This window comes from Amaranthus tricolor, chromosome 3, assembly GCF_026212465.1.
Source record: "Amaranthus tricolor cultivar Red isolate AtriRed21 chromosome 3, ASM2621246v1, whole genome shotgun sequence".
Taxonomy (NCBI): Eukaryota; Viridiplantae; Streptophyta; class Magnoliopsida; order Caryophyllales; family Amaranthaceae; genus Amaranthus; species Amaranthus tricolor.
The window spans coordinates 30581236-30596925 of record NC_080049.1 but is presented as its reverse complement, the minus strand read 5'-3'; the positions used below and the strand labels follow the sequence as shown (position 1 = coordinate 30596925).

The 15690-nt window shown below is 33.5% G+C and overlaps 1 protein-coding gene across 2 annotated transcripts; it reads left to right on the top strand.

Annotated features, from left to right (window-relative positions):
- The first annotated feature begins 8316 nt into the window (after window positions 1-8316).
- Window positions 8317-15404, top strand: LOC130807932 (DExH-box ATP-dependent RNA helicase DExH18, mitochondrial). Of its 2 annotated transcripts, XR_009040679.1 has the most exons (4): window positions 8317-10704; window positions 12387-12458; window positions 13900-14073; window positions 14554-15404. XR_009040679.1 is itself a non-coding variant. In XM_057673338.1 (3 exons), exons 1-2 carry the CDS (start codon window positions 8447-8449, stop codon window positions 12448-12450), a joined length of 2322 nt encoding a protein of 773 aa, XP_057529321.1. In that variant the 5' UTR covers window positions 8317-8446; the 3' UTR covers window positions 12451-12458; window positions 14554-15400. The 2 variants fall into 2 exon arrangements, 1 of the variants encoding a protein (XP_057529321.1); XM_057673338.1 differs by lacking the exon at window positions 13900-14073 and having other exon boundaries at window positions 14554-15400.
- Window positions 15405-15690: the final 286 nt, after the last annotated feature.

The window sequence follows — 15690 nt, the reverse complement described above, 5'->3', positions numbered from 1 at the left end:
CCTCTGCACCACCTCTACCACCATGGCTAGAGATGCAACTCAAACCCGAACCAGAACCAGAACCAGAACCCGAATTGGAGCCCGTGCCCGAACCAGATGGAGAAGATTGTAGAAACATATCACAGGAAATATGTGTTTATAATCCTGCAGTTTGTAGTATAAAGAAAGATGGTGTATATTCAGGAAAAGGGCCAGGGGTGTTAGGATGTGTGGTTGAAGTGGGTGGTTTTGTGTTTCGTTGTTTATTTCCATGTTTTCATTTTTCTGAGATTCATTCTAAGCATACTGCTTTTCACAATTTGGATTTTAATCATAACAAGATATTGTGAAATATTAATGTTAGTCTGTATTAATATATTTATTTATTTTTATTTTTAAATATTGTTGTGATAAAAGTAAATGAGGTTAAAATAATGAAGTAGCGATTTATTATGCTAGTGATGTAACAACTGTTACGTAAATTTTTTTATATTGTAATGATTTAAACTTACAAGCTTATAATTGTATAAAATTGTGATTTTTTTGTTTACCACAATTTTAGAAAGATTTTTTCAATGTCTTCTTGGGTATAATTACACAAGATAAGGTTAAAATTGAATTTTTTTTTTTTAAAAAAAGTGGTACATAAGCTGAGATAAAAATTGATTTTCTTTTTTATAAAATTTAAAGCTCAATAAAGTGATAAAATTTCAACACCAACATGTCCAACACTTGGGTAAATGCACCCTTGAAACTCCTTTCTTCAATTGCTCAAAAGAGACATACTCCCTCCAAATCATTTTAATTGTCCCATTTGCTTGGGTACGGTTATTAAGGGTGATGTGGGGTCCATTAAAAAGATGGTAGTTGAGTAAGTAGTGAAGGATAAATAGTGCAGGGTTATTTAATTAATTAGTTTGGGTAGTAGGGTATATGAGGGTATATTCATAATTACGTGTGTAAACTAAGAATATTTAGGTAAAAAAAGATTGACAAAAAAAAAATATGACAATTAATATGATTTTGTCAAATAAGAAAATGGGACAATTAAAATAGTTTGGAGGGAGTATAAATAATTATGTTAGTCAAGCTAAACTTAGTTATATTTGTTGTTCATGGGTTAATCTTATATAAAACTGTATGTAGTGACTTCAACTTTAATGTAATGTTTTTAACATTAATATAAGTAAAGGTATCAAACCATGATACATAAATCATAGATTAAGTTTTATGAATTGTATAGTGAAAAATAAGTTCAACTTTAATTTTGGTATAATTAAGTTTTTCCTTCGGTTAACATTATAAATTTAGTTTATTTTGGATACTTAAACATTGAACTTCTACTTTTATTCATTACTCCTTTTATTTTCAATTGTTTTTTTCCATTAATTTTTTTTGCAGATTTTAAATTTTAAAATTAAACAATTTTAATTGTGAGTTTTTCAAAATTCTAAAAAGTTAATATTTAGAAAGTTAATATTTAGAAAGTATATATTAAGAAGAATCTAATATGATTTCACATGAATATATTTTTTCTTATAGGTCGATAAGAAATCGTAGTCAAAGTTTGACACTAAAATTCGTCAATTATATTTGAGAAGAACATATAAAAACGGAGAAAATACTTTAATTAAGTACCTTACATTTCACACAACTACGATCTTACTACTATTTATTCTTAATTAATCATTTGAAAAATAGCATAGATTTTTCGTGCATTTACTTTTGCATTAAACAAAACATTAAAGACTTCACTCCATAAACATCTATCACTATGCCCTTGGCTTGAATTCATTAGGTACTGTCCATTGTGTATTCATTAGGTACTCTTTTTGTCAATAACCTACAATAAATATAAGTTATGTAGTATTATTTTAGGTAAATATTATAATTAATTAAAAAATAATATTATTATAGACAATCAGTAAAAATTTATGTAAATATTTCTCCTTTAATTTTTTAATGTGTAAATTAAATAAGAAAAATAGTTTCTAAAACGCCAATCTTTTGGCCATCTGCAAATACAAGTTCAACGTTTCATTTATTAAATAAAAAGACAATCTTTGTCTCATTTTTGCAATTAAAGACTAGTAACCGATTAGCATTTATTTCACATACATATTTGTCTCTGTCATCTTCCAATTCACAAACATCTTCTAATTCCCTTGCAAACCCACGAAAACAGTGTTGCATCTTCCACCTTACTGATTTCGCATCTTCAACCCACGAAAAAATCAGTTGTTGCATCTTCAACCCCTGGCCAAACCAGTTGCTGCATCTTCAACCCAAAAAATCGATCTCTTTAATCTTTCTCCAATGGCGACACAAATGCAATTTTAGGGCAAAGCTGATTTCCACTAAAATATCACAACCTAAGTAAGTTTCTAACTCTAAATTTTTGCAATTGAGGTCACATTATTGATAATTATTGATTTGCTTAGTAATTATTGGAATTTGCTTAGTAATTGTTGGAATTTACTCTCTTGTGGTGGTATTTGGCTAAACACATTAGAAATTAGGATTTTTGTTTAACTGATGGAATTTGCTTAGTAATTGTTGAAATTTACTCTCTTATGGTGGAATTTGTTTAAACACATTAGAAATTAGGCTTTTTGTGTAACTGTTGGAATTTACTCTCTTACGATGGAATTTGGTTAAACACATTAGAAATTAGCATTTTTATGTAATTGTTGGAATTTACTCTCTTATGACATATATGCCCTACAAAAACAAGCAGGGTTGTACCTCTTGAAACCATCCACAGCTGCCGACAATTATGAGCGTTAGAAATTAGAATTTTTGTGTAATTGTGAACATAATGAATGAAAAGGTGTCTATTAGAATTTGGTATTAGGGTAAATTCAAGGAAGCTAAAGGTAGTATTAGTTATGTTGGAGGTTTTGGTAGAATAATGGAGGTAGATCCAAATGATTTGTCCATGGATTACTTGATGAGTTTAGCTAATAAGTGCAATGGAGATAGAGGTATACAAGGGCTTTTTAAGTGCAATGGAGATAGAGGTATACAAGGGCTTTTTTACTTGCTTTCAGGTTACACTTTAAAGGATGGCTTAAGGAAGATAGATGGGGAAAATGTCGTTGTTGAGCTACACAATGCAGTAATTCGGATGAGGATTGTGAATGTGTATGTGCTTCATAAATATCTAACTTCAGCACTCCCTGTAACTGATCTTGATAAAGGACCACTTGATCAACCAATGGTCCAGCCCAAAAAGTTAGCCCCTAGAAGGAGTACTAATATACCATTGAGGAGAAGTCCTGGGAGCAATTTACCAGCAGCCACTACTACCAAAAGGGAATTATTGCCTGATACTAATGTTGACCACCTTCTTGAGCCCGAAATTCATTCTAATTTTGTAGATAAATCCATGGAGGGGACTGCATCTGGTAATAGTAGTTCAGATAATGAGGATTATGAAGTAGGCCTTGATGATAGTGTGAGTAGTGAGGATGAGTTAGAGGATGTTGATTTAGTGGATGAGTTAGTAGATGTTGAAGGATCTAGTGATGAAGAGTTTGTAGTTGCTAGACACAAGTTTAGAGGAGAAATTTTTAAACTTGTCAATTCTTTAGAAAGAGTGCAAAGAGAGGCTACTCAGGGTACGTATGGAGCTTAATAAACAGATCTGGAAAATGATGTTAGGGAAGAAAATGTAAACTCTGATTTTGGGGACATTTCAGATGATGTTGAGACACCTCCAAGTTCAGATGAAGAGTTTTTTGGTGATGAGAGCATGTTAAGAAAAAGAGGGCCTTTAATTGGAGATAATACAGATTTTAAGTGCTATAAATGGGTGGTTGGGCAAAGGTTCACCCCTAGGCAAAGCTTCAAGAATGCTGTGGCAAATGTTATTTTAGGCAATATTAAATGGTGTTTCTAAAGTGTTCCCCAAAGCTGAACACAGACATTGTGCTAGACACATTTACGCTCATTAGCACAAGTCATTCAAGGGTGAGGATTTGAAGCTTCTGTTTTGGAAGGCAATTAAAGCGTACAATAAGGTTGATTTTGAAGATGCTTTGGTAGAGATGGAGAAAATATTGCCAGCAGCTGTGGATGGTTTCAAGATGTACAACCCTGCTTGTTTTTGTAGGGTATATATGTCATCCACAACCAAAGTTGATGTCATTGTGAATAACATGGCAGAAACATTTAACGAATATATTATCACTGCTCGAACAAAACACATTATGCACATGTTGGAAGACATTAGAACACAAGTCATGCAGCGGTTATATGTTAAAAAAGGAGATGTTAGTAAGTGGAAAGGTGATTATGGTCCTAGGGTTATAGCTAGACTAGAAAAGGAGAAAGAGAAAGCTAAGAATTGTGATGCTATCCCTTCAACTAATACGATCTTCCAGTGTACTCATTATTTGGGTGATGTTATGATTGCCAATTTATAAAGTAGGACCTGCACATGTCGGAAGTGGGATTTGACAGGGATTCCATGTCGACATGCTATTGCTTGTATCTCTTTTGTTCGTAAAACTCCCGATTACATTGATCCTTTGTACAAAAAAGGATAACTATTTGCGGGCATACGCTTATTCCATTCCACCAATGGAAGGGCCTCGATTTTGGCTTAGAACAGATCTTACACTCACACCTCCACTTATTAAAATAAGGCCTGGTAGATCTCGCTTGAATAGGAGGAAAGATCCCCATGAAAGCCCAAAAAAGGTAGGAAGACTGAGTAGGCACGGTATGGAAATGACTTGTGGCATTTGCAAGGTTTTGGGTCACAACAAACGGAAATGTCCAAACAAGGGTAGGATGCCACCTAATGATGAACCACCACAACCTCCATGTAAGCGGGGCTGCAACAGCCTAAACTAATGTAAACAGTATAATAATACTGTCCAAAACACAGCGAAAGACTTATAGTGGTTTGGACTAAATCCGACCTGTGATTCGATGATCACAACAAACGAATATTAGAGTTATTTAAAACTTTTTAACTAAATAAGTAAATACTATTTACAAAATATTATGAAATTATTACAATTTAATTTACGAATAAATAATTTACAAAATATATTTCCAAAAGAAGTCCTCGCCTCGCCCGTAACACATAATACATGTAGGCATCCTTTCCACCGAAGAGCTAATAACTTGAAAATGGATCTATCCCCCATAAGGGATAGGCCCCATAAAAGACTGTCAACAATTGAATTGTTGAGTAATCCAACAAACTATTATATTTTATATACAAGTCGTTAACAGACATCTTCAATTAAATTCTTTATTTGCTCAATTGGTAACTCTTTATAAAAGATTAATTTATCAAAATCCAAACTCTTTTACAAGACCGTTTGGTATCGACATAAATACGACTAAGAACCTTTGGTTCATAGTGAATCAAAATACAACTATAACTTTACAAGTTAATAGCGAAAATCAAAATGCGGCTATTACTTTACAAGTCAAAAGCGAAATAATACGACAAATGAAACATATGATTTCATTTGCGAAACAAACAAAACTTTATATACCAAACGTATTTATTCAAATCTCATATTAAAACAATGATATAACAACAATTAAAAACGTGGGAATATATGGAACCCCAGGAAATAGGCTTGATCTAAATCCTAAGAACACGGGTGATCGTAATCATCGAAAATACGATTCTTGCAAGAACGAAACGGGATCGGAGGTTCGAGACCAATCCGAATAACCATTACCTATTATCAAGCTATAGGATTTTACAATAATCCGGATACAAATATCCGTTGCCAATTCCCAAAAACGGACATTTTTCAATGTCGAATGTTTTATTATAAAAGAAAACAAGAATTCACTTGATTTTCTTTGAAATCAACAATCATTACTTAAAATATAAATCAATTCATCATCAACCATCAACATATAAGAACTTGAGTTACTATCAATGGAGTTTAACTAATTTTACACCAATCATAAATCCCAATATCCAACTTATATCCTATCCAAATAATATCAACTAATCAAATACCCAATTGATACTTATGTTCCCAAATTTGATACTTGAACCAACACCCATAATAATCAATTAAAAACCATAACTCAACAGTATCAATCAATAAAGAAAGAATAATAACCCTAAATTGATCCCAAATACCCAATAAATAACCTTAAACATTTGATTAAAAGAATACCCAATTTATTTCATAGCTTCTAATCCCACTTTATAAAACTCGTATTAGTACTATTTCAGAACACCTGTTAGTATTTGGTTATAACTTTCTCATACAAACTCGTATAGAGGCGATTCAAGTGGCTACGCAACTATGACTCAGAGCTCTACAATTCTAATGAAGACACTAAAACCCAAAAAGAACGGCCCCAAAAATGGCAAAATAGAAAGCTTATTGTCAATTTCCATGACAGCCTGTTAGTATTTTGGACATAACTCCCTCACACGAACTCATTTTAGGGAGATTCAAGTGCCCACACGACAGCGACTCAGAACTCTACAAATCTTATGAAGACATCAGAACTCAAAAACAATCACAATTGACCCGAAAATGGCCAAAATAGAACGCTCAGTTTCTGAACAGAAATTTCAATATCCAAAATACTAAATTTTATACTAGAAACCAAATAACCCAAACAACCAACACTAATCAACACTAAAAACAATCCAATTACTAATTGAATTCATAATTTCATCTTAAATTTAAGTTGATACTTAAATTTGAATGAAAGACCCAAATTGAATCCACAAATACTAAACTACTTTAAAACATTCAATTAATACTTAAATAGAATAGTTTGTGGGTTACCTTTTAGCAAATTCTTCTCAAGACTTTGTAATCCACCCAAAATCAAAGATCTACTTCACTAATCCGACCAAAAAGAGCTTCTACCAAAGAACCTAACAATTATACATATAAATGTCAAATTAATGGTTCTATTAACCTTTAAATCAAGATACACATAAAAGGAGGAAGATGAATATGAACTCACTATTATCAAAAGAGGATGGAGATGAGGTTTTGACTTGATTTCTTCAATCTCATAATTCTCTAATTTCCAAAATAATCCCAATTAGCTTCCACTTGCTCAAGAAATCAGATTATTCAAGAAGATTAGATTGAATGTTTTCAAACCCCAGCTATTGGAGATTTCTAATATGATGAGATTCTATATTTTTGTTTTCCAAAAATTTGAGATGGTTGAACAAGGAGATGAGTATGGGTGTAAGATTAATAATAAAGGGTATAGCCTTGATGAGTCATAGAATGTACGGTGACTCAACTTCCTACTCTTATTGTTCAAATATGAGGTGATTAATATACTCGTATTTTTCGTCGTATAATTTATTTTGTCCCAAAAAAAAAATAAATCTGATATCTAAAAATCGTAGTAAAATTTTATTTTTAAAATGACAAACTTGTTTTAGTATTAAAAAATACTAAAAAAAATTTATTTTAAGACGTTTTTATAACTGTTTCAGGGGCAGACCAAAAAAGGTATCACCCTCCACAACAACAATCCCGGAGAATGTACAAGAAAGAGAAGCTCAACCAACAAGAATAGGTAGAAATTAAAAGTCAATCCATAGTGGTGTAGGGTCCAGAGGGGAAGATCCGGACAAGCAGGGGTCAGAGGTGGTAGGACATCCACGTCCGAAGTAAGCATCTTATTTTACATAAAGAACCATCTTATTTGAATATAGTGATGACTTAATTGTATTGAATTGTTTAGGTTGCAGCAACAAGCTCAATCACTCAAGCATCAAGTGAACAAACTCAAACATCAACTCAACCAACTCAAGCATCAGTTAGCTAATACTGTAATGTAATGGGTCTGTTTTAAATTACAATGTATTGCCATTAGTAGTTTTGCTGTAATGTAATGGGTTTGTTTTGAATTCTTTTGTTTTGAAACAATGTACTGGAAGAACAATATTCTGTTTTGATTTGTTGTTACCGATTTTAAATTGTTTTGTGGAATGGTGCTTTGAAACAATGAAATGGCAGAACAATATTCTGGTAGAAGGTTGATATTAATTTGTGAATTTATTACAATGAAGATCAAGAATTTATTAAGTTAAGAACTTTATTTTTTTTTTTTTAAGGAACTCGAGTTAACCAGTAGCAAGGTTGCTTTACCTGCTATCTCTTTGATTGTAAAAATGAGACAAATGTTGTCTTTTTATTGAATAAATGAAACGTACCCTTTATTAGCAGATGGCAAAAAAAATTAGCTGATTATAAACAATTTTACCCACTGAATATTTTGATTGGACTTGTTTAAATTTAAATTGAAAAAAAAAATTAAAATATAATTAATTTAATTTGAACTTGTGCATAAAGCTCAAAACAAAAACTAATTTACACAAAGAAAAGATACACCGACCTTTAATTGCAAATTCAATATTCTGAACCACCATTTACAATCTTCTGCATTTCTCCTTTCCCTGTAATTCGATCAATTTATGCTTTTATAGCCTTCTTCCATGGCAGGAAGCCGTTTTACGTACATTCTCCGTCGTTATTCATCCAAGCATACCATTTCTCAGGTTAGGGTTTTACATTCCAACCCTTCTTTTCAATTTTACAATTATTCTCGTCCAGTTTATCGAAATTTTCTGTCTTTGAATTCAAATTCCTTTAGAGATTCGTCGCTACCTTTTCTTTCACGCTTCAATTTTAATGGGGCTAAGTTTTTTTCTACCTCCAATAAAATTGATGTAATTGAGGGAAAAGATGATAAAATTGTAGATAAAAATGATTTAGTTGCTGAGTTAGTTGATTCGAACTCTGTTAATAACTCGGTGGATCGTGAATTGAATTCCTCTACAAAACATAAGGAATTTGAGCATGTTGCTTCTCTTGATCCTGTAGAAATTTATACGCAACTTTGCGAGTCTCCGAGGGATGGTAATCTATCTAGGCAAGATTGGGATTTGTTGAATGATATATTTGGGCATTTTTCACGTTCTGCTTGGGCATCAAATCAAGCTTTGGCTATATATATCGGTGCTTCATTTTTCCCAGTTGCAGCGAATAAATTTAGGGATTTTTTCTTGGATCATTCTCAGAATGATGTTGCTAAATACTTGCTTTCTTTTGGACCTGGTGATGAAGCAGTTAAGTTTTTGTTTCCAGTGTTTGTTGAATTTTGTCTGTTAGAATTTTCTGATGAGATTAAGAAGTTTCGTAGTTTGGTTGAGTTTGCTGATCTTACTAAACCTCACACTTGGTTCCCCTTTGCAAGGGCTATGAAACGTAAGATAGTTTATCACTGTGGGCCTACTAATTGTGGGAAGACGTACAATGCTTTACAACGGTTTATGGAAGCAAAGAAAGGGATATATTGTAGTCCTCTTAGGTTGTTAGCAATGGAGGTTTTTGATAAGGTTAATACTCTTGGTATTTATTGTAGTCTTATTACAGGACAAGAGAAGAAGATGTTGCCCTTTTCAAATCATATTGCTTGCACAGTTGAAATGGTATCCACTAGTGAATTGTATGATGTAGCTGTTATTGATGAGATACAAATGATGGCTGACCCTTCTAGAGGTTTTGCATGGACTAGGGCATTGCTTGGATTAATGGCCGATGAAATTCATGTATGTGGAGATCCAAGTGTGTTAAATATTGTGCGTAAGATATGTTCAGATACAGGAGATGAGTTAGTGGAACATCACTATAATAGGTTTAAACCATTGGTAGTAGAGGCGAAGACATTGCTTGGGGATTTAAAAAATGTTAAGTCTGGTGACTGTATTGTGGCATTCTCCAGGAGGGAGATTTTTGAGGTCAAATTGGCTATTGAAAAACAAACCAAGCATCGTTGTTGTGTTATTTATGGTGCTTTGCCACCGGAGACTCGCAGGCAGCAAGCTACATTGTTTAATGACCAAGATAACGAGTACGATGTCTTGGTTGCCAGTGATGCTGTTGGGATGGGCTTGAATCTCAACATAAGAAGGGTAATTTTCTACTCTCTTTCAAAGTACAACGGGGACAAGATTGTTCCTATTCCACCCTCACAGGTGAAACAAATTGCAGGTAGGGCTGGTAGGCGAGGAAGTCGCTATCCAGATGGTATTAGCACTACTATGCATTTAGAAGATCTAGCTTATCTAGTTGAGTGTCTCAAACAACCTTTTGAGGAAGTCAAGAAAGTTGGGCTTTTTCCATTTTACGAGCAAGTTGAACTGTTTGCTGGACACCTGCCTAACATGACTTTTTCTCAACTTCTTGATAAGTTTTCTGAAAATTGTCGCCTTGATGGATCATACTTTTTGTGTCAACAAAGTGGTATAAAAAAGGTTGCTAATATGTTGGAAAAGGTTCAGGGTTTGTCACTGGAAGATCGTTATAATTTTTGCTGTGCTCCTGTTAACATTAGGGACCCGAAGGCTATGTACCATCTCCTTCAGTTTGCTGCATCTTACAGTAGAAAGCATCCTGCTAATATAGCTATGGGCTTTCCTAAAGGCTCAGCTAGAAATGATGCAGAACTATTGGATCTTGAGACTAAGCATCAAGTTTGTTCCATGTATATGTGGTTGTCAAATCATTTCAAAGAGAAGAATTTTCCGTATAAGCAAAGGGCAGAATCTATGGCTTCGAGTATTGCTGAACTGTTGGGAGAATCATTAACTAAAGTATGCTGGAAACCAACAACTAAAGAAGATCTTAAGAAAAAGTTTGAACAGAAGAATGGCTATGATAGACCACAATCACTTATCAAAATTTATGACAAGTAAGTTTAACTAAATTGTTTGTTTACCTGTTGAACCTCACATTTGCCTTTCTGCTTTAAAGTGGTTGTATGTTTTGATAGTTGTCATTTTTTTTCCCTCTCAAGAGTGCTTTTTTTGGTTTCAGTATTATTGGAGACTGGACTACATGTTTCAGTCATGTTATCGTGTCAAAGTTGATTGTTTTTCTCAGTTAATGTTTTTGTCTATTCCATCTTCATCATACATATTTCGTCATCACTCATCTGGGGTCAATAAACATGATAGAGGATGTAGATTAAAAGCAGTAGACTTCTTTGACAGTAGAGAGAAAAGAGGAAACAAACCCCAAATAAGGTGTGTTAAGCTTATTGTAAAACATACATAAAAGAGAAGAACATATTGAAAATGTAAAATGGTCTTCTAGAAATTTGTGACTCACAACGCATATTTTGTGCTGGACATTGTTAAGAGTATATGAAGGTGTGCTTATTGCAAGACAAAGGTGGTGCGGTAAATATAGGGAGAGGAAGACAGGAGTATTGGATGGCTAGATAAGAACATTCTCATAAGGCATGTCTTATTGATGTATCATCATTCTTTAGTCTTTTCCTTCTTTTTAAAGTCACGACCCACGAGTGTGCCTTCTTGCTTTATGCTAATGTGTTACTTGATCAGCCTTGATGTTTTGTTTCCCAAATGAAGGGGGGGGGGGAAGAGGGTAGAAATAAAGTTTCTTTTATCGGTGTTTGTTGTAGCAGATACAAAGGTAATTCAAAAAAATATTTTTGTTGAAGTGACTGATCTTATGGTAGGTGATTCAAAGAAAAAAATTTCATCAAGCAACACTGGTGGATAAAATGCTTTCCCTTGAAGAAATTTTCCAAAACTATGTTACTTCAACACTTCAATTTACCTTGATTACCAGTGTTTGACACTCTAGGGTTTGGTATTTAATTTTTTTTCAAATGCCGTTACTTCATTAAAAAAATTATTGACTCCTTCCCATACTGTGGTATGGAATACTTGCATTTTAATTGTCAAAATGACACTCCAATTATCTTGAAACATGCTTTAAGAGACAAAATGCACATATGGAAACAAAAATATTATCTATTATGTGCACACTAATGGGCATGGAGGTTGAAATTTGCAAGAACTGGAAGACAAGTTTAGCTGAAATGCGTAAGCAAGTATGTGTATTTGAAGAGCTCGTAGAAGTTCTTCATAATCAAGAAAATGTTTTGTAAATCTCGTGTCTGTGCACCTATGACCAATGTTAGGACGTTCTTTTCGTGCTCAAAGATTTTAACTATCACATGTCCAATTCTTGGTTGTACCCATACCATTTGGCTCCAGAGTAGTTGACTTCTTACCGTGGTCATTGCAAGTGAAAGTTGCATGGAGCGGATTGTTTACCTTTTTTCAAATTTTCTATCATTGTTGGAATGAAAGATTTAGAAAACATACATTTTATAAAATAGTTATTTCTATATGCTAATATGTTAGTTTTACTTGAAATAGATCATTATTATACATCAGTCATATATAGTTTGTTTTTTCTTTTTATAAATGCTATTCTGGATCATATAATTGTTTGAGGGTTTAAAGGAACATATAATTTTTAATTATTATGCATTTCGAGCACTTCATATATATATTTACATCTTTCACCATTTAAAAGTTGTTCTCAAACAATTTGCAGGTTGAAGCGTAATAACTCCTTTGAACAAGATAAATCTGATTGCAGTAAAAAGGTGGCTACATAGTTTACTAGGTATACTCCTCATCAGTCTATTAATATGCTTGCTTTTAAGTATTTCTCTTTCGATGCTTTGTTGATGCTTGATTAGCATTAGAATTCTCTTTCAATGCTGTCCTAAGAAATGAATGAAGTGGCATTCCAATTACTGTGTCTGTGAACATGCTATATGTGAATGCAAAACAGAAATAGCATACCATAAATTATGTCAGTTTCTTTATATTCTACACTTGAGCATTATAACCTCTTGGGCAAAGCAAGAATTTTTATGAAAATGTTCAAATATCAACAATGTCCGGTAGCATATTATTTTTTAAAATGAAGAGTCTTATTGGCTCATATATCGAGCTGCTTAGTTTTAATTGGTGCAAGGAGTTCCAAAATGTTGGGGTTATGCCTGACCTAGGCACACCTTAAGATCCTGTAGCAAAAGTTCAATGCCAAAAATTATTGATTGTGAATGATTGTCATGATACTTCTCTTGGTGGTTAGGACTATGATTAGGTTGAATCAATTTTGTTCATTATTATTAAGATCTAGATGCATTATGGTGGTGCACTGGTGCGTCTCATGGTTTGCTGCGAAAGATGCAACAAAAAAGGAGGAAAAATCAAAACTGATTTACGATGTTCAGAAAAATGGGTTGACTAGTTTACGGCGTAGGGGAATTAACAAAATTTTTATAGGTTCTTGAGGACTGAAGACATAGAGTTGAAGATCAAATTAGGGAGTTGTTTTCTAAAAGAGGTTTATGCCATTTGTTGCTCCTGAGTACATAAGTAGATTAAGGTGAAAACGAGCCTCGGGAAATCATTTGTAACACCCTATTATCTGGGTTGATGACCAGACTTAAGGTATCCTGATAATTACATATTCTAACTTGTAGCCAAGTCGGTTTTAATTTCTCAATCGGATTGTCCAGGATTAAATAAGCATGGATGCTCAGGATACGGTATGATTGCCATATTTCGGTCTCTCCTGCTCGTCTCTCCAGCAACTTTATTGTATTTGTTGCTTCCAGTAATGTCTTTTAATAGAAATTTTGAGCCGTTAGACATTTTAGATGTCTTTTGTTCCTTGCTTCTTCCAGAAAGTTCTAAGCATAGCTATACAGTTGTTTTTCACTAGAAATTTCAGGATCATGGTCTACAGATTCCAATCAGACCCTAAGGACCTTGTTAAAAGGAACCAGATTAAGATGTTGATTCTAAGATGCTTGGTTGTCATTTTGACTCTGGTTCCCATATTATTATTTCTATGAAGTTTAGATATTCTCAGTTTTTTCGGTGCAATAGGAGGTTATATCTCTTGAATTTTCGACTATCTTAATTGCATCACTTGTTAAAATGGTCGTTTGTTTTCAGTTGCATTGCTTCCATTCTAAGTAACTTTCTTGCTGCTCTTGTATAATTTCTCCTTCTTTTATTAATGTGTTTGCACAAACCACGTGATGGAGGATCCGAGGAAGCGAAGGAAAATTTTGGTCCAGAAGTTTCACCCAGGAAGAAAGGAGTTTAAGCTCTTCTGAAGTTCATCTTGACACGTCTGATATTTCCTTATGTTCAGCCTCCATTAATAAATCCCTGGTGCTCAGCGATTTCTGAGCACGAGATGTTTTTCCCTTTAGAAGGTTCCATGCTCCCTAGTTTGAAATTAACTTTGTTTTATTTTCTTCATCCTTTTAATAATGTAACTCTGATGTGTGGTGTAAATTAAACTAGCAAAATCTCGATGGAGGTAAAAAGTTTACATGATAGGTTCCCACCAAGTTGGCTGGTTAGAAAATGTACCTGTTAGATTGAGAGAAGCACTTGAAAAGTGAAAACTGTGACCAACTTATCTCTACCTTCCAAATTATCATCATATCCACGTATTTTCTTATTTGGGTATTGTTTGTTTCCGGCTTTGCCTATTATAAAAAGAGCTAGTCTTGTGAGAGACCTTCTCTCGGTGAGACAACCTCAAGCAAGGAGCCTATATTCTCATAATAGGTATGAGATGGACTATTCAAACCACCTATAAAGCGTGTCTCTCTGTGACACCGTCTCATATAACAAATTGCGTTATAAAAAAGAGATCAGACAACCTTACTTTTGTTGATTGTATGCAGGTGATATGATGAGTTTCTCGGTGGTGTGAGTGAAATACGCGTGGAACTTGAATGAATCGAAGCTGAGTTCCAAATTGTATAATAAGCTCATTATAGAACGTGGTTCAGCAATCAAGGAGCTATGTAGATAGCTTTACTTATAATCATCCATTCTATGCAATACTGCCGGAATTATCAATTTCAGCAAGTGCAATGTCCGTGGTTCATTATACACTGCACTAAAACAATTGCACGTGTTTTGGATATGTTCGCTGAGGAACAAAACGCTGTCTGGAGATCTCTTTGCTTCTCCAATTTTCAATCTGCCTATTAGCTATCACTTATCAGTGATGGTGGAAGAATCATACACTATTTATGGAGTAGTAATATCAGTACTAGGTTTCAGAAAAAAATTCTTTTTTCTTTTTTCTTGCTTGTTTGTTGATCAGAAGGTTACAGAAATCGTTGAATTTTCGCTATCATGAACTTTGTATTCAAATTTTGTCGACATTCACAAGTTGATCAATCAAACGAAACTGTACACCATGTCGATTTTGGTGATCTTGGCAATTTGTTTGGTGTTGTTGTGAAATGAATAATGTGCTCATAGCTGTGGTAGCTAGGATTGGATTGTGTTTGAAGGATGCATCATCTGAGCAGGCAACTAGTGATTCAACTTCAAACTTCTATTGTAATCCTTGTAATTGTAAATATGCTGTCTGGCAAATTGTTTCTCAAAATAATGCCCTAACTATACTTGGTTTTTCAAGATACTTTTGCATAAATTTTAGGGATATTTTACATTGTAGCAACAAATTTTTGTGAAAGATCAGCGGTAGAAAATCTAAAAAAAAGTCCACAAACTAGTATTGTACTTTTGGAATTTAAGATGTCGTAATATTATTGCCCAAAACGTAAAATTATACTGAAATTTTATTTTACCCTTGTCTTCTTTCTTTATATTTTATTTTAAGGAAAGAATACAAGAGTAAAGACGAAATTTTACAACTTAACATTATATAATCTTACGTTTTTTAGGGCATTAATATTACGACATCTTAAATTCCAAAAGTACAATACTGTTTTGTGGAATTCTTTTAAAGATTTGCTACTACTGACCTTTCGCAAAAGTTCATTAGTACCATGTAAAATATCTCT